Below are 20,320 nucleotides of genomic sequence, written 5' to 3' on the forward strand. Positions count from 1 at the left end.
TTTTTTTTATCATCTAGTGTTAATACCAGCTGCATTTTAATGGTTACTTTAGGAACTTGGTACTCAGAGTCCACGAACTGGCAGTATTGGTATCACTAAGGTTAGACTGCAGGAAGATCCGACTCCAGGCCTAATAAAGCCAACTGTGTAGTTTAATGAGATTCACATTAAAATTTGAGAAGAACTGGAACCTTAAGATTTCCTCCTTTTTCATCTGAGTTCCTAATAATTTGGTTGTTCTTTCTGCCTTTGGCAGGTTGGTTTTGCTGTGCACTACTAGCTGAAACTGTTTTAGGTGAAATATGTGAGCTCATGCTCAGAATGAAAGTTCACCTGCAGAAATCTTGATATATTGTCTAAATAGTGTTAACAGGTTTATCTAGATTTTTTTAATTGTGAGAGATTCAGATGAGTGCATAAAATATAGGCATTTTATTTTATTTTTATTAATTTTTTTAAGTGAGAGGGAGACAGAGAGACAGACTCCTGCATGTGCCCTGACTGGGAACTACCCGGCATCTCCCATCTGGGGCCAATGCTCTGCCCATCTGGGGCCACTTGTAACCAGGCTATTTTAAGTGCCTGAGGCAGAGGCTTAACTGAGCCATCCTCAGCACCCCTGCCAGCTGTGCTCGAATAAATTGAACCATGGCTGTGGGAGGGGAAGAGAGAGAGAGAAAGAGAGAGAAAGGAGAGGAGGAAGAAGTAGATGGTCACTTCTCATGTGTTCCCGGACCAGGGATTGAACTGGGATGTCTTTATGCCGGGCTGATGCTGTATGCACTGAGCAAACTGGCCAGGGCGAACTACATCTTGTTTTTAAAATTTTTTTATTGATTTTTAGATAGAGGAGAGAGAGAGAGAGGGAGAGAAAGAGGGAGAAGAAGTGGGAAGCGTGATATCAAAGTAGTTGCTTCCTTTCTGTGCCTTGATTGGGCAAGCCTGGAGTTTCAAATTGGCAATCTCAGCATTCTGTGCCAACGCTTTATCCACTATACCAGTGGTCCCCAACCCCCAGGCCACGGACCGGTACCAGTCCGTGGGCCATTTGGTACCGGTGCGCAGAGAAAGAATAAATAACTTACATTATTTCTGTTTTATTTATATTTAAGTCTGAACAATGTTTTATTTTTATTTATTTTATTTATTTATTTATTTATTTTTTCATTTTTCCGAAGCTGGAAACGGGGAGGCAGTCAGACAGACTCCCACATGCGCCCGACCGGGATCCACCCGGCATGCCCACCAGGGGGCGATGTTCTGCCCCTCAGGGCATTGCTCTGTTGCATCCAGAGCCATTCTAGCACTTGAGGCAGAGGCCACAGAGCCATCCCCAGTGCCCGGGCCATCTTTGCTCCAGTGGAGCCTCAGCTGCGGGAGGGGAAGAGAGAGACAGAGAGGAAGGAGAGGGGGAGGGGTGGAGAAGCAGATGGGCACTTCTCCTGTGTGCCCTGGCCGGGAATGGAACCTGGGACTCCTGCACACCAGGCCGACACTCTACTGCTGAGCCAACTGGCCAGGGCCTGAACAATGTTTTATTTATTTGTTTATTTTAATTTTTAAAAATATTTATTTATTTATTTATTTATTTATTTCAGAGACAGCGCGAGAATCAGAGAGAGGAATAGATAGGGACAGACAGACAGGAACGGAGAGAGATGAGAAGCATCAATCATCAGTTTTTTGTTGCGACACCTTAGTTGTTCATTGATTGCTTTCTCATATGTGCCTTGACCGTGGGCCTTCAGCAGACTGAGTAACCCCTTGCTGGAGTCAGCGATCTTGGATCCAAGCTGGTGAACTTTTTGCTCACACCAGATGAGCCCGCGCTCAAGCTGGCGACCTCGGGGTCTCGAACCTGGGTCTTTCCGCATCCCAGTCTGACGCTCTATCCACTGCGCCACCGCCTGGTCAGGCAACAATGTTTTATTTTTAAAAAATGACCAGATTCCCTCTGTTACATCCGTCTAAGACTCACTCTTGATGCTTGTCTTGGTCACGTGATACATTAATCCGTCCCACCCTAAAGGCTGGTCTGTGAAAATATTTTCTGACATTAAACTGGTCCGTGGCCCAAAAAAGGTTGGGGACCATTGTACCACACCACCACAGGTCAGGCCTACATCTTGTTTTTTTTTGTTGTTGTTCTTCTAGTGTGAGAGAGACAGGGAGGGAGTGAGATGAGAAGCATCAACTCATAGTTGCAGCACCCTAGTTCATTGATTACTTTCTTATATGTGCCTTAACTGGGGGGCTCCAGCTGACCCAGTAACCCCTTGCTCAAGCCAGCGACTTTTGGGCTCAAGCTAGCGATGCTGGGGTCATGTCTATGATCCCACGCTCAGGCTGGGTACCCCACACTCAAGCTGGTCACCCCACGCTCAAGCTGGCAATCTTGAGGTTTCAAACCTGGGTCCTCAGCATCCCAGGCCGACACTATCTACTGCACTACCGCCTGGTCAACTTCATCTTTTTTTTTAAATCCTTTTAAAATTTTTATTTATTTATTTATTCTTTTTTTTTTTTTTTTTTTTCATTTTTCTGAAGCTGGAAACAGGGAGAGACAGTCAGACAGACTCCCGCATGCGCCCGACCAGGATCCACCCGGCACGCCCACCAGGGGCGACGCTCTGCCCCCCAGGGGGCGATGCTCTGCCCATCCTGGGCGTCGCCATGTTGCGACCAGAGCCACTCTAGCGCCTGAGGCAGAGGCCACAGAGCCATCCCCAGCGCCCGGGCCATCTTTGCTCCAATGGAGCCTTGGCTGCGGGAGGGGAAGAGAGAGACAGAGAGGAAGAAGAGGGGGAGGGGTGGAGAAGCAGATGGGCGCTTCTCCTGTGTGCCCTGGCCGAGAATCGAACCCGGGACTTCTGCATGCCAGGCCGATGCTCTACCACTGAGCCAACCGGCCAGGGCAACCTAGGGATTTCAAACCTGGATCCTCTGCGTCCCAGTCCAGTGCTCTATCCACTGCGCCGCCACCACCGCCTGGTCAGGCACTGTTGCATTTTCTAAAAATGGATGTAAATAGAACTGGGTAAGCTAATTTTAAAAGAAAGTTCTCTTAGTATTGGAATACTTTGTGTGTGTGTGTGTGAGAGAGACGGAGAGATAGGCAGGATGGGAGAGAGATGAGAAGCATCAACTCATAGTTGTAGCACATTAGTTGTTCATTGATGACTTTCTCATATGTGCCTTGACTGGAAGGGCTCCAAATGACCCAGTGACCCCTTGCTCAAGCCAGTGACCTTGGGCTTAAGCCAATGACCTTTGGGCACAAGCCAGCAACTCTGCACTCAAGCTGGTGAGCTTGTGCTCAAGCTGGCGACCTTGGGGTTTCTAACCTGCGTCCTCAGTATCCCAAGCCGATGTTCTATCCACTGTGCCACTGCATGGTCAGGCACACTTTGTATATTATTACTATCTTCTCTTAAAATCTAAAAATTCAGGCTCCCATAAATTGTAAATAAGGACATTACAGTTCTATTATACTTTTTATACCAAGTGAAACATTTTGCTAGAATGTATGGTTCACCATATAGAATTTGCCAAACCTAGAGTATCTCCATTTATGATTGAAACCAGTACATTTTCCTTGACCATTTATGCTTAGTAATTACAAATCCTTTGGCTGGAACATTTATAGAGAATGGCTCAGAGAACAGGTCCATTTCTGCTACTACTCTGTAGTAGTCATAAAATGGTTTCATTTAATACGAGCCATTGTTAAGAATGATAAAATATACTGATGAGTAGTTTGGAGAAACACTTTATTTTTCTATTTCATTAAAGGGAATTTTAATTGCATAACACACTGATAAGTTTTTTAAAAACTCACTGCAGCTGATATCTGTTATTACATTTGGAATGCTGAGTAGAAACAGCTCTCTGAATTTTCTCGTCAAAATAGCTCACAGTTTGCTAATATAACAGTAGTTATGCCAAATTATTCTGTTTCTAGACTTTTTTGTCAAAACATTGATTGTTAGGAACTAAGGAATCTCCAGATTATAAGCATCTGTTAATGTAGATAAAATATTGGCCCTGGCTGGTTGGCTCAGTGGTAGAGTGTCAGCCTGGCGTGCGGGAGTCCCAGGTTCGATTCCCGGCCAGGGCACACAGGAGAAGCGCCCATCTGCTTCTCCACCCCTCCCCCTCTCCTTCCTCTCTGTCTCTCTCTTCCCCTCCCGCAGCCAAGGCTCCATTGGAGCAAAGTTGGCCCGGCGCTGAGGATGGCTCTGTGGCCTCTGCCTCAGGTGCTAGAATGGCTCTGGTTGCAACAGAGTGACACCCCTGATGGGCAGAGCATTGCCTCCTGGTGGGTGTGCCGGGTGGATCCCGGTCGGGCGCATGCGGGAGTCTGTCTGACTGCCTCCCCGTTTCCAACTTCAGAAAAAAAAAAAAATTAAGTAGTATGTGCATGTGGTAAAACATCCATAGAATAAAAAATAGTTTTTCTTTAAAATTTTTTTTAATGTTTATTTTATTGTATTTATTTATTTTTTACTGTGAGAGCAAGAGAGACACAGGATATCTGTTCCTGTGTGAGCTCAGACCAGGGATTGAACCAGCAACCTCTGTGCTTCTGGACGATGCTCTAACCAAGTGAGCTATCTGGCCAGGGCTGCTTCTTTTTTTAAAATTATTTATTGATTGACTTGAGACAGAGAGAGGAAGGGAGAGAGAGAAAGAGAAGCATTCATTCATTGTTCTATTTAGTTGTACATTCATTGGTTGCTTCATATATGCACCCTGACTGGGGATCAAACTTGCAACCTTAGTGTTTTGGGATGATGCTCTAACTTACTGAGCTAATCAGCCAGGGCTGTAAAAAATGGTTTTTATCCTTTTGTCTTAACAGTGATTCTTTAAGTGACAAAGAGTATCGGTTCAAGAGACAGTAATTTAAAAATATTTTATTCCTTTACCCAGAGGTGTATTTACGGTGGGCGCACTGAGTGGCACCCTGAGCGGCACCCTGAGCTCCGCAAAACCCCAACTTGACACTTTTTTCTAATGAAAGGTGGGCCCTTCATTGGGCCCTTAGGAGCTCAATATTTTCTTCTGCACTTGGAGCCTCAACCAACCTTAATCTGCCTCTGCCTTTACCTTTTCCCATTTTATTGTCTGAAATCCTACTTATTCAAAGCTCAAATGCTTGCATCTCTGTAACTAGTTGGAAGCCATCTTTTCCTTTCCTAAACTATTAAAGCTTCTCATTTTGTACCACAGAACTGTCCTGTGTTGGTATTCTCTATTTATGTGCCGCTGGCTCCTACTGGGCTAATCGCTTTGAGAGGAAATAGTGGCATAGCCTCTTTTTGTAACTCCTATGGGAGTTACAGTGTATGTGAGAAGCACAGTATTTTCACATACAGCAGAAATTGTGAATAAGGTGGATTGCATTTTAAATCTTTAGCTTCCTTTTAGGTAAGTGAAATATATTCTGATTTTCATAAAATGTGTTTACTCCAAGAGGATTGTCAAATGTCTAGTTGTATAGAAATCACAGGCACCATTAATCAAATATTATATACTAGGACTAGCAATTACATTCAAATGAGAAACAGTTATTTCATTTCCATTTTGAATTTCTTTGCATCAGTTTTAATTCTTTACAATTTAATTCATTTCTCTGAGTTCACAGAAGTTTTTTGAAATCTGTTATTTTTACAAAATCTTTATGAAGTAAGCAGGAAACTTTCATTACTTTGGGGTAGAGAGCTTTTCCTCTCTTGACTCTCTATGTTGCCTACCCTGGGTAACACAGCATTACAGTTAGAAACAGTAGCCAAATTTCCTGGGCTCAGAATCTTAACCTTAATTTGTATTTCAGAAGGATTTTCAAAGCTGGTTTGAATTTAGTTGGATGTAGTATAGTAGTTTTTCAAAGAAAAAGACACTAATGGGCCTAATAAATGGTTTCTTCAGTACCATTCCTCTTGAATTAGCAAAGGGTCATTGAGAGTGGGTCCAGAGTCTGGCAGCAGACTCTCAGGCCAGTGTACACCGTAAAAGGTCAAAATTCAAGGACCAGAGAAGTATATTCATTCTGACCAATAAAATATGTTTGCAACATCCAGTGACATATATGGGTAGGCTCTGCTATTTCCTGCGTGTACTAATGATGTAATTTCTATTATAAAATAATGTGAAGTCAGCATAAGGGTTTTGTGAGTAGAAATGTTAATAAACCCTGGCTCCTTTGAATGTCTAGTCCTAGGGAGACGAGGTGTCTAGGCAGGCAGATGGTCTGTACCCTCAAGTAGTCGAGTTAATTGACTTCAGATTGTGGGTTCTCACTTTGGGGAAACTGAGAAGGCCTAACAGAGCTGTGAGAGGTGAGGAAGATTTCTTTTAAAGACTTTAATGAAAACCACATTCATTGTTAATACAGTTACATGTAGGGCTTCTTTTGGCATGAAAAAATGAAAGGAAAACTGTTTCAAAAATGCCTTTGTGTCCTCTGGGAATATGAGTGGTGATTTGATTACCTAATCAAGGAAGTGAAAATGAAGGGCTGTACAAATTGATGCTGGGCGAGTAATTACAGAGGAATTGCATCTGAGCCAGCCCTGTGTGCTCTTGTTGGCATGTGTGCTCAGGGCCACGTTAGCAGATACGCCCTCAGGGGTATGGGGTTTGATGCCTTTGTGCACAGTGAAATGGCTGAATGGTGAGAATTGCTTCAAGCTGGGTATTACAGAAGTGTGAGTTCCTTTCTTTGGGCTTGCTAATTATTTGGAAAGTAAGTAAATTGTTTTACTAAGCCAAACAGATTTATTTTGCTTGGGGAAAAAGTAATATAAATAACCTTTTGCAGCCAATGTGGTTCAGTTTGTTCTGAAGCAGACCCTAGGCTCACAATTTGTCAAGATGTTGTATGGGGAACAAATGTATTTGAAATGCTGTATTTAATTCAAATGTGAAAAATGCAGCCAAACTCAAGGAATTGGTTTTTTTTGGACTTTGTTGAATTTTAGAGTTGAGTAGGGGTTAAAAATATGAGAAAGTCAATAAATTAGGAAAGATAGTCAATGGGAGATGAGAAATAGTAACTTTTAGGGGAAGGAGGAAGAGGGAATATGGGAAGTGATGTTTTTTTCCAGTAGAAAAAGGCAGCCTGGCCTGACCTGTGGTGGCGCAGTGGATGGGGTGTCGACTTGGAACTCTGAGGTCGCAGGTTCAGGGCCCCGGGTTTGCCTGGTCAAGGCATGTATGGGAGTTGATGTTTCCTGCTTCTCTCTCTCTCTCTCTCTCTCTCTCACTCACTTTCTCCCCCTGCCCATCTGAAATGAATAAATAAAATTTTAAAGAAAAAAAGGAAAAGGCAGCCCTTTTTTTGCCAGAAAAAAAATTTCTAATTTGTTTTATATTTTACATGACTGTATTTTGGACAGGAGTTAGGGCTGGAAATGGAAAGGCCTTTCTTCTAGCAAGCGTGGCAAAAAACAGCTCACCCAAAGTGAGGCCGGCGGCCTGATTATCTATGATCCTTCATCTAATACAATTTACAATTTATTAAAAAGTATAAACCAGCCTGACCAGGTGGTGGCGCAGTGGATAGAGCATGGGACTGGGATGCGGAAGGACCCAGGTTCGAGACCCCGAGGTCGCCAGCTTGAGCGCGGGCTCATCTGGCTTGAGCAAAGAGCTCACCAGCTTGGACCCAAGGTCGCTGGCTCCTGCAAGGGGTTACTCGGTCTGCTGAAGGCCCACGGTCAAGGCACATGTGAGAAAGCAATCAATGAAAACAACTAAGAAGTTGCAACGCGCAACAAGAAACTGATGATTGATGCTTCTCATCTCTCTCCGTTCCTGTCTGTCTGTCCCTGTCTATCTCTACCTCTGTAAAAAAACAAACAAACAAAAAAAAACAAACAAACAAACAAACAAACAAAAAAAAAGTATAAACCAGAAATGAGATTTTTTTTTTACGTATGACAGTTCTCCTTTACAGTGGGTGATACAGGGATTTGCTGCTGGCCCACCTTTGCCACTGCCCCCTGCTGCTCCACTGCGTCCAGGTGGTTGGTTGTTCATAGTCATCAAGATGCCAGCAGCCACTTTGCCCTGGCACACTGCAGTATCATGAGCTAATTTGGAAAATAAATTGTCTTGGAAGCAATTTCATGAGTTTTGATTTACGTCTTCATTTTCCTGAATGTGATTGTTCTTCCAGTGTTTAAAGTGTTGTACAAAATTAGTATGTGAATTACAGGAGTGGTAGAGATGAGGTAGGAAGTTTCTAGTCCTTGCTCTCCCCAAACCCCTTGCCTGTTGGAACGGTTCAGATTTCTTAAAGCTCCAAAGTATTTCAAAATCACTCTTCTTTCCCTATTATTTTTTACTATTTTCATCGGTGTTAGAGAAAATACTGAGAATTTGTGAGGTGGCTGGCCTAGGGAATGGTCTGGGCAGGTGCATATCATCAAGGGGAATAAAGATATTTAAAATAATAATAAAATTAACTCAGGTGCCCCTTCAAGAAAGGACTTGTTGCCCATCTGGAAGCAGTGTAGTTAAAGAAAACTGTTAAGTCCCTTCAACTGCCTCAACTTTGGAGCCCAGCTCCCCTTCTTCTCAGAGCAGCCCCCAGCCAAGGGCTGGGTGAGCAGTGGTGGAGAGACTTCTCTTCTGGCCCAGTACTGCCGTCCCCCCGCTGTTCCTGCTCCTGAGCTTTCTGTCGGACAAGTGTGGTCAGATCTGCGTTGTGGTCTGATGGTTCCTCTGCCCAAGTCTTTTCTTCTCACAAGAGTTCTCTCCTTTAAATGTTTTTCATTCCTAATTGTATTTTAGCATCTGCTTTCTGGATAATCTAACCTGCAACATGCTTCCTACATAAATTATCCTATTTCCTTTATTTTACTCTTTTTACCTCAGTCATTGAACGGAACATCTGGGGAGTGGTGTAAATGTGTTGCTTGTCTCTGTGTGTACCTTTTACCATGTTCTTATTCCAGAAAATTTGGGAATACAGTTAATACAAAGAAGAAGGTTTAAAATCATCTGTAATAATTTTTTTTTTTTTAATGACAGAGAGGAACAGATAGGGACAAACAGACAGGAAGGAAGAGAGATGAGAAGCACCAATTCTTTGTTGCAGCTCCTTAGTTATTAACTGATTGCTTTCTCATACGTGCCTTGACTGGGGCGCTACAGCAGACCGAGTGACCTCTTGCTCAAGTCAACGACCTTGGGCTCAAGCTGGTGAGCCTTGCTCAAACCAGATGAGCCCACGCTCAAGCTGGCGACCTCGGGGTCTCGAACCTGGGTCCTCTGTGTCCTAGTCCAGTGCTCTATCCACTGCGCCACCACCTGGTCAGGTGCATCTGTAATAATTTTTAAAAATTAATTACCTCCATTAGAGGTAACTTGATCATGGCTTATTTTGGTAAACTTTAGAGAATTGATTAAGTATTCAGCTTGGTGAGTTTTTCACAAACTGAACCCATCTATGTAACCATTACCCAATCAGGAAACAACTTTACCAGCACCCAGGAGCCTCCCAGTGCTTAAGGTAACCACTGTTCTCACTTGCAAAAACATAAATTAGTTTTGCCTTGTTTTGAATTTGATAGGATGGTCATGTAGTATGTACTCTTCTGGATTCTTTTGTTCAGGGTTATGTTGAGAGACTTATTTGTATGTTTATCTGTGGCTCCTTGTTGAATAGTATTCCTTTGTGTGAATGTACCCCAATCACTCTCTTCTATTGTTGAAGGGCATTTGTATGCCAGTTTTTTATGTCTTGGAGCTGTTGTGATGTTTTCTAATAAATATTGCCTTATATTTGGTATTTGGCTAGTTTTAGGTCCATTCTTGGAACGTTTATTATCCCCTAAGTGAATTGTCTTATGTAAGAGCTGGAAAAAGTGTTATTTCTAAAACCACATTATCAGAATATTCTTTTTTATTTCTTTCTTTAGTGAGAGAAGGGGAGGCAGAGACAGACTCCTGCAGGTGCCCCGACTGGGATCCACCCGGCAAGCCCACTAGGGGGAAATGCTCTGCCCACCTGGGACCCTTGCTCCGTTGCAGCTGAAGCCATTTTTTAATGCCTGAGGTGGAGGCCATGAGCCATCCTAAGCGCCCAGGGCCAATTCACTTGTGAGCCATGGCTGCAGGAGGGGAGAAGAAGAGAGAGAGAGAGAAACGAGAGGGCTGGGGTGGAGGAGCAGAGGGGCGCTTCTCCTCTGTGTCCTGGACCATAAATCAAACCTGGGACATCCACCAGAATATTCTTTTTTTTTTTTTTTTTTTTTCTGAAGCTAGAAACGGGGAGAGACAGTCAGACAGACTCCCGCAAGCGCCCGGGATCCACCTGGCACGCTCACCAGGGGGCGTCGCTCCGCCATGACCAGAGCCACTCTAGCGCCTGGGGCAGAGGCCAAGGAGCCATCCCCCAGCGCCCTGGCCATCTTTGCTCCAATGGAGTCTCGGCTGCAGGAGGGGAAGAGAGAGACAGAGAGGAAGGAGAGGGGGAGGGGTGGAGAAGCAGATGGGCGCTTCTCCTGTGTGCCCTGGCCAGGAATCGAACCCAGGACTTCTGCACGCCAGGCCAACGCTCTACCACTGAGCCAACTGGCCAGGGCCCAGAATATTCTCATTCCTCTTTGTAGCATAGTACCCACAGTTAGTTCTTTCTAAGTTTGAAGTCTTAAATTATGTTACTGGCCAAGGTATTCCAGTCAGATCTTTGAGTCAGGGGAATTGTTGGAGAACTCGGCTATCATGGTTTTCAGTGGAGAGAAAAATACAATCAGAAGCCTTTAGGAGTTAGATATTTGGGATGGGCTTGGTACTTCAACTGCACTTGTCAAATTAAGGTGGCTCACGACTAGTGTGGGGAAGTGCTGAAGAACAGAGTTCATATTGAGGTTCTCAAACAAAACCTGATCAACTGGAGTGCACGTGCCTACACTATTTCAGAGCTTCTAGCAGTCTATACTGATGTTTGTTTCTTTCCCACTCTAGCTTTCAAGTGTAATGTCATGGCCAGCTCCTCGGACAGTGAAGATGACAGTTTCATGGCGGTGGATCAGGAAGAAACTGTGCTGGAAGGGCCAATGGAGCAAGACGAGGAGCCCCAACCAGTAGTGGAGGTGGAGGAAACTAGACATAATAGGTCCATGTCTGAGCTGCCAGAAGAGGTTTTAGAATACATTCTGTCATTTCTTTCACCATACCAAGAACACAAAACTGCAGCCCTTGTCTGCAAGCAATGGTATCGACTTATCAAAGGTACTGTGGAAAGATTTATTTATTTAAACATTTTGGGAATGTGCCCTGGCTGGATAGCTTGGTTGGTTAGAGCATCATCCTGAAATGAAGCATGAAGGTTGTTGGTTTGATTCCCAGTCAGGGCACATATTATTTATTGATCTTAGAGAGAGGAGAGAGAGAGAGTGAGAAAGAGAAAGGGGAGGGTATAGGGAAGAGGAGTGGGAAGCATCAACTCTGTTTCTTATATATGCCTTGACTGGGCAAGCTCAGGACTTTGAACTGGCGGCCTCAGCATTCCGGGTCAACGCCCTACCCACTACACTACCACAGGTCAGGCACTATGGACTTCTTTTTAAGAGTAGAACCGTAACCTAGTACTCAACAGTTTCAAATCTTCTGGGGGAAGTCACTGCCAAGACAGCTTTTCTTTCTTTCAATAATAATATATTTGTCCTTTGTTCATTACTGTCTTCCCTCAATTCAACATTTGCAAATCTGTGTTACATATTTCATCTGTGTATGTTTGGCAATGCCGTCTGCTATTCCAGTTCATAACTATGAGTTCAAACAAGGAGTAGTGATCATCATTGGAAAACACGTACAAGTACAGTGATCCTGCTTATGGATCTGCTGAGGTGGCATAAATTTAAGTATGTAAATTCTTTTAAAATGTAATATAATTGGTTATGCTCTTTTTTTGTGTGGCAGAGACAGAGTCAGAGAGAGGGACAGATAGGGACAGACAGACAGGAAGGGAGAGAGATGAGAAACATCAATTCTTAATTGTCCATTGATTGATTTCTCATATGTGTCTTGACGGGCGGGGGGCTACAGCAGACTGAGTGGCCCCTTGCTTGAGCCAGCGACCTTGGGCTCAAGCTAGTGAGCCTTGCTCAAACCTGATGAGCCCGCGCTCAAGCTAGTGACCTTGGGGTCTCGAACCCAGGTCCTCCGTGTCCCAGTCCGACGCTCTATCCAGTCTGTGCCACCCAGTCTGTGCCACCGCCTGGTCAGTCTGGTTGTTCTTTAATCATAATGCCACTCAAATAAGATTTCATATGTTAGAAAAATAAATTGTTCAAGACACCTGAAGTTCTCACTTTTTTCTTTATTTTTAAGGAATTAAATTTTTTTTCATTGATTTTTGTGTGGGGGGAGGGGGGAGAGAGAGAGAGAGAGAGAGAGAGAGAGAGAGAAGCGAGAAGCATCAACTTGTTGTTCCACTGAATTGTTCCAATTAGTTGTACACTCATTGGTTGCTTCTCATATGTGCCCTGACTGGAAATCAAACCAGCAACATCGCAGGGACGATACTCTATCCACTTAGCCATCCAGCCATGACCTCACCTTTTTTAAAATCGACTTTACTTATTTATTTATTTTTATAGAAACAGAGAGAGAGTCAGAGAGAGGGATAGATAGGGACAGACAGACAGGAAAGGAGAGAGATGAGAAGCATCAATCATTAGTTTTTTGTTGCGGCACCTTAGTTGTTCATTGATTGCTTTCTCATATGTGCCTTGACCATGGGCCTTCAGCAGACCGAGCGACCCCTTGCTTGAGCTAGCGACCTTGGGTCCAAGCTGGTGAGCTTTTTACTCAAACCAGATGAGCCTGCGCTCAAGCTGGCGACCTTGGGGTCTCGAACCTGGGTTCTCCGCATCCCAGTCTGACGCTCTGTCCTCTGTACCACCACTTGGTCAGGCTAAAATAAAATAGACTTTATTTTTTTGAGTGGTTTTAGGGTCACAACAAAATTGAGCAGAAGGTTCAGAGGTTTTGCATGTGGCCCCTGTCCCTACACATGCATAGCCTCCTCTACTATCAACATACCCCACCAGACTGGTACATTTATTATAATTTATGAACCCACATCGGCACATCATCATTACTGAAAATCCATAGGTTAAATTAGGGTTCACGCTTGGTGTACATTCTGTGGGTTTGGACAAATGTACAATGACAAGTACCTACCATTATAATTAAAGTTCTCTCTCTCTCTCTCTCTTTTTTTTTTGTGAGCTTATTTGAGTCAAACTGACAGTATGATGCCAGGGAGAAAGATCTCTCTCTCTCTTTTTTTAATGTATAATTGATTAGAGAGAGAGAGAGACAGAAACATCCATCTGTTCTTATATGTGCCCTGACTAGGGATCGAACTGGCAACCTCTGTGCTTTGGATGATGCACCAACCAACTGAGCCATCCAGCCAGGGTGCAAGATCTCAAATATTCCCAAGTTCTTACTTTTTAAACAGATTTTCTTAATTATAAATAACTTGGTTATAACTAATAACAATAATCCACTATAAACTAATTATTATCTCCTTGTTTAAGATGGAGAATGCTTAGTTGCCTTGGTCCAATGATAGATATTTACTGAACACCCATTATTTCAGGTACTGTTTCACCATACTCTTTATCATAGAGCTAAATTGTCCTCTAGCCCCTTTGCTTTAGAGTAAATAATGCCAATATTTTGATGTGTTTCATCATGATATAGCATAAAGGGGAAAAGAGTTATGCATGAGCTAATGTTGTAACCTTGAGCAAGACATTTAATGAGCAAGTCATTACCTTCTTGAACCTGATAAATGAAAGGATTGGACCTTCTGGTTTTGGAAGTTTATGATTCTGTTTTTTTGAATGAAAAGATCAAAGACATTTGGAATTCCTCAAAGAAACTTATGTCTTGTAAGAGTGATATGAGATTTATATAATAGATGCAATTTTAATAACTTGACTTTCAAGCGAAATGTCTAGGCTAAGGCCTTTGTTATTTTTGTCTTTAGGTGTAGCTCACCAGTGTTACCATGGTTTCATAAAGGCTGTTCAGGAAGGAAACATCCAGTGGGAGAGTCGAACTTACCCATATCCTGGAACCCCGATCACTCAGCGGTTCTCACACAGTAAGTATTTACTGTGAAAGCTGATCCCACCCTGCCTGTTTCTAAAAAATACTTTGGAGGTATATATCAATATTTTGTTTGACTTTTCAATGATGAGTCTGTAAAATGAGGATTTATATTAATTTTTCAGTCAGAATTAGGGAAGAGCATGAGCCTAAATTCATTGTAGGTATTGTACTTTGGTATAATTTTGTATTCTGCTTTTCATTGAATTTTTGTGGTATCTCTACTCCAAAGAAGTCAAGGTGTTGTGCTTAGACTTTGAAACATCTGACATTATGTAAGAGGAAAATGAAAGGAATGACACACATGAGGGTATTTCTGAGGTTTTGCTTAGGGAGTGGCCAGGAGTTAGCACCGAGTTTTGCAATAATTCTTCATTTTAACATTATATATATTCAGCAAACACTGAATTTAGAGTCACACAAAATTTTTGAACATGAAGGTTATTGATAATAAAACACAAATTTAAATAGTAAAACTATAAATGAAATATCCTGGCAAAAGACGTAATTTAGAGTTTTAAAATTACTCGAGAATTAACTCTCCATTTTAATTGATTTATGTAGACACATTTTATTCTATTATGATTCATAACCCTCCATCAAAGTGAAATTGAGATGTGGTATATCTTAGGCCAGTAAAGGTGTATTTATTCATGGTTCTGTCAAAAGAGAGCTCACTGAGGAGAGAGGGGTGCCTCTCAGAAAGTTTTCATAATTACTGCTTTAATTGTATTACTCCCCTGTTCAAAAACTTCAGTGCCTATCCATTGTCTACAAGATGAAAGCTAAACTTAGTCTTATATTTAAAGTCCTCTTTAATTTGACCTATGTCTAAATTTACCACTTCATCTCCCAACTTTTCCCAAGAGTTCTCCTCTTTCAAGCTATCACTTGGCATACTCGTTTCTTCCTCTCTGGAGTATTCCCATCCACTTAGCAGAAGCTGACTCTCCTTGTAGACTCGGTCCAAGTTCTGACTCCTCCATGCAACCTTTTCTCAATTTCCTAGCCCACAGAAAATATTTTTCTATTCTGAGCTTATGTTGTTGCCTGAAATTCTAATTTGGCACTTAACTCACAATGTCTTTCATTGTTAACTATGGATATGTATCTTTTTTTTTTAAATCGATTTGAAAGAGAGAGATTGAGAAACATCGATTCACTGCTCCACTTACTTATACATTCACTTATTGATTCTTGTTTGTGCCCTGGCTGGGGATTGAATCTGTAGCCTTGACATGTTGAATGATGCTCTAACCAACTGAGCTGCCCGATCAGGGCTACGCATTCTTTTTTTTTGTTGTTGAACTCTTGAATGGAAGGAGGGTGTATTTTTTATATATGTTGCATTAAAATACCCCAAAGCTAAGCAGTTTAAAACAAGAATTTATTACCTCACAGAGTTCCTGTGCATCTGGAAATTGGGAGTGGCTGAGCCAAGAGGTTCTGGCTCAGGCTGTCTCATGAGGTTGCGGTCAGTCTGACAGCCAGAGCGGTAGTCACCTGCAGCCTGACTGGGGCTGGGGCCTGGGGCCTGCTTCCAGGTTCGCTCAGGGAATTGGTGACAGGAGGAATTCCTTACTAACACGACTTCACAGAGCTGCTCATGACTTGGCAGTTGACTTCCCCACGGAATGCATGGTCTGAGAGAGAGGCAGAGACAGACAGCAAGACAGAAGTAATGATGTCTTTTACAACCTAATCTCTGGGGTGAATACCATCTTTTCTGCTGTGTTCTATTGGTCACACGGGGACTGACCAAAGGTATAATATAAGTACCAGGAAGTGAGGATCATTGGCCGCCATCTTAGAGGCTAGCTACCCCAGATCATGTGTTATACACTGTTTGCAGAATATAGTTCAGTAAATAGCTATAACTCATTATTATGTTTGAGTTGGATCTAAACAGATCAAAGGAATAGGCCCAACTATTGCTGCTTTTAGTTCTCTCATGGAGCTGTTTTCACTTGTGCTCTTGCAGTGGATCTTCAGGTGCGATTTCTGGACCTCTGGGAAGGAGGTTGTGTGAGATTCTTTTGCGGGTCTGTGAAGTCAGAACTGGTTTTGTTTGTTTTAAATGGTCAGTGTGTGGCAGTGAAGAACACGGTGATCCCTAGAGTCATTGAGTATCCTGCCTTGATCATGCACAGGCTGCAGCACTTGTACCCAGCATTGCTTCTGCACTGTTAGTGCGAGTCAACACCGTGAAAGAGCTGGTTAACTACTACTTCTTCCTCCTCCTCCTCTGACTAATTACTATTATTATTAAAATAGTTTTGAAAGGATCTTGAATGTTTTCAGGAGTCCACCGACCACGCTTTGCCAATCACTGCAACAGACTGTAAGACGAATCCTTGCTGAGTATATTTAATGAAATGATGCGAAGATCCATTTGTAGGTTCAGTATTTATTATTGAGGGAGGGATAACTTCAATTACCTACAGATAATTGGGATGAGATATAGAGACAAGGTTTGTAAAGTCTGAAGACAGTTTTCTTCTATTTTTTTTAAGTAGTTTTAGAACTGTGAGGGAAATCGAATGAATCTGGGTAAAGTAAAAACCAGAGTAGGAAATATTCAGAGGTGAACAATTATCAGAGCAACAAATTTAGCTTTCTGATGAGAGAAGGAAAAATTTTTTTCAGTTAACTAGCTTTTGGAAAAGTATTATCACAAAATAGAGACAGTTGTTTGAAGGGGAAATGGAAAGGAATTAGTACAGTGAGTAAGCTCCCAGAAGTTCAGAGATTCGTGGGTTTTGACACTTGTTTTTACTTAAAAGTTTTTTCATACCTTTACTTGAAATTCTAGAAAAGGTGCTATAGATTTTTTTTAAAGAGGTGCCTCTGTGTCTTATTGTTGTGTGTGTGTGTGTGTGTGTGTGTGTGTGTGACAGAGACAGAGAGAGGGACAGACAGAAAGGGAGAGAGATGAGAAGCATGAATTTTTCGTTGCAGCTCCCTAGTTGTTCCTTGATTGCTTTCTCATTATGTGCCTTGACCGGGGAGCTACAGCAGACTGAGTGAACCCTTGCTCAAACCAGTGACCTTGGGTTCAAGCCAGTGACCTGGGCTTAAGTCAGCAACCATAGCGTCATGTCTATGATCCCACGCTCAAGCCAGCGAATCTGCGCTCAAGCTGGATGAGCCCACACTCAAGCTGGCGACCTCATGGTTTCGAACCTGGGTCTTGTGCATCCCAGTCCGACCCTCTATCCACTGCACCATTGCCTGGTCAGGCTCAACTTTATTTCTTATTCCCTGCTTATGTTGAGCTCGAGATCCACATCTCCAGTTCTTTGCTCCTAGTGCCACAGAGATAAACACATTTCATATTTAGTCAGTTAAAAGCAGAATTCAGTTGTACCTCCCAAATTTTCTCCTCTCCCTAATTTAGTTAATGGCATTATCATTCTTTCAATTATAACAAACTTGAAATCTTGTTATAATTCAACTCCTCCCTTTCCCTCAACAACCAAAGTCAGAATCTGTTGATTTTGATTTTGTTGTCTCAGCAATTTCTCATGTGTTTCCTTTTTCCCTTGTTGCCCACATGTATGATATAATCATTACATCCTTCCTAAATCTTGTCTAAACAGTCTTCTTGCCTTTCCTCCCTCTTCATTTGAACCTAGACTGGACACTGTTGGCATGGACTGGACACTGTTGGCAGTCATCTCTAAAACTGGGGACAGTGCCACTTCCTAGGGCATTTGGAAATGTGTAAAGTCATTGTTTATTGTCTCGACTGGAAAGCACTACAAACATTTAGTAGGCAAGGACCAGGGATGCGAAATGTCCTGCAGTGAGTGGGATGATCCTGCCCTCAATGACAGGAGGCCCCGAGGAAAGCACTGCAGATCTGAAACATAAACGCAGCCTCATCATTGCCCCGCCAGAGAGCCTTGGCCTCCCTGCACTACATGTAGGAGATTCCATTCCACCTACTTTCACAGCCCAGCTCACCTTGTCACCTTGTCAGCCTCACTCCCTGCCGCGTCCTCACCCAGTCGGACTGCACGCACACAAGACTCCTGTCATGTGTTCCAGTTCCCTCCTTCAAGGCTTTTCTTGGATGCTCTGATTTCATTCCCCCTTTCCCTTCTGTTTCTAGATTTGTTTTCTCATTAATTGACTGAAAATGTCCTATCGTCTAAAACATCTCAGAAACAAAGCCAGATGATACCATCTTCAAAAACTACTCTCAGATTTTCCACCATGGAGATTAAGCTCTTTTCACCCTCTGCTTGTACTCCCCTAATACACTCTTCATACTCTCCCCTTATTGTTTACAGCCATCTGTCTCTGTCTCTTACCATAATTGCCTGTGTATGAGCTGCATGCAGAAGAAATTTGGACTTGGGAAGCAAGTTCCTTGGCTCTGTAACCCACAATTTCTTCATTTGTAAAATGTGCATAACACATTCTTGTGCCATGGGGTTGCTAGGAAATTGATTGAAGAAACACTTGTAAAAAAAATATGCTTTCAACTGCAAAACAGTAGGATGATGATGCTGTTCCTTCACAAGATCAGAGTCTACTTGAGGACAGACAGGTTCTGTGTCTTGAGACAAATGTGTACTTTTCATAATACCTGGTTCATAGTTGATAATTTATTAAATTCTGCAGAGTTAAATGTAACAAAGATATGAGCAGTACAGCTTCTTTCCTAAGTAAAAAAGAAAAAAGAATCTAGGACTAAAAAGGCAGTGGAAGTAAAATGAAACCAGTTCTCCTGGTTTTTGGTGAGTGCCTAATGAATCACTGGGCCTTGATTAACCGAGGAGGGCCTTTTCGGGTGTCTTGCTATGCAAAAGGTTTTAAGGTTTAGGCTCCAAATATGGTCAGGTCATTCCACACGCATGCTAATAATGTTCCTGCAATAGCCAGCAGGCCTGGACTGGGTCTCCAATTTGGCTTGTTCCATAGTTATGTAATTACAGGTCTTATCAAATATGTCCTGGCTTGTAGATATGAGACACAGGATGGCATGGCATAAATACCTCAGGACCTTTCCCTGGAGACAAGTGGGGAAACAGGAGAATTTAGCACCTGAAAGTACAAAAGTTACAGTGATCATTCATTGAGTGACCACCAGGCACCATGGAAAATATGGAACAACTGGAAGACCTTGTTCCTGAGAGGATTGTAATATAGGAGGGAAGTGTTTGGGATGCTGAAAAACCGTTCACTTGCTGTGTGTGTAACTGTGAATATTTGACTTTGAATAGGGATTATTAGATACTAACTGAAGGTGTGTATCTTGCAATAATTGTTCATGGATCAATCAAACCCATTTCTGAAGAGTGAAGAGATTTAGCAGTTGATATAAACATTCTTAATGTTATTTCTTAGCAGAGTATTTATACTGTACAATGAACTGTAACTTTTGTATTGCACATTCTAATGGTCTAGCTGTTCTGAAAGGAAAATACTCTCTTTGGGTGGAGAACTTTGGTAAAAGGGAAGTGACTACTTGAGCACTGGTATTTGCTTAAATTCTTGATTTTTTTCAAAAAGGCCCATTGAACTTGTCCGGTTCCCCTACTCCCACCCAAACCATGTAGGTGTCTTAAATAAAAATAGACAATAAACAAAGTTCACTAGGATGCCTAAAATATTTGAGTGTGTTATTGATGGCCATTTTCTCATTCCATTATATCTGAGTTCTAAACTTAGCTGCCTAAATTGACTCCCTTCCTCTCTGAGCTTGTTGATAATTGACTTCTGGACATTGAAAACACAGTGTGTGAAACTTGTCGTTTCAGTCCTATTATCTTTGCGTAGTTTGGGCTGTGCCTTCCTCTTCCAGAAACCTTTGTTTGCTCAAAGAGAAGCAGGAAAATACCGATTGCCTTATTTTAGTATAGGATTAAAATACATGTGGTTAAGAACCTCATGGGGCCCAGCTGTTGGCTGGGTTTTCAGTCCAAATAGAGAAGAAGAATGTTTGCTACCTCTTTGATAAATAAAGGCACTGTGCTCTTTGCTACATAAAGGAAGCAGCTGCTAAGCGTTGATCTTTGAGGAATGGTGAGATAAATGAGCCCTGACCCTTTTAGTTATGAAATCATGAATTGTTTTATTGAACATTATAATGGACACAAATTAAGGTTTCAGAAGTTATAGGACATTGCTAACTTCTGTTCTGGAGGTATGGATTATCAAGAGGGAGAGAATG

The 20,320-nt window shown here is 42.4% G+C and overlaps 1 protein-coding gene across 1 annotated transcript in view; it reads left to right on the top strand.

Annotated features, from left to right (window-relative positions):
- Positions 1–20,320, top strand: part of FBXO42 (F-box protein 42) — a 76,869-nt gene that overhangs the window by 17,265 nt on the left and 39,284 nt on the right. Inside the window, exons 2-3 of the mRNA XM_066270339.1 lie at positions 10,978–11,244; positions 14,018–14,134. Of these exons, the coding sequence (XP_066126436.1) occupies positions 10,995–11,244; positions 14,018–14,134 (367 nt within the window). The 5' untranslated portion in view covers positions 10,978–10,994. The remainder of the gene's footprint in view (positions 1–10,977; positions 11,245–14,017; positions 14,135–20,320) is intronic.

The sequence above is a fragment of the Saccopteryx bilineata genome, chromosome 3 (assembly GCF_036850765.1).
Source record: "Saccopteryx bilineata isolate mSacBil1 chromosome 3, mSacBil1_pri_phased_curated, whole genome shotgun sequence".
Taxonomy (NCBI): Eukaryota; Metazoa; Chordata; class Mammalia; order Chiroptera; family Emballonuridae; genus Saccopteryx; species Saccopteryx bilineata.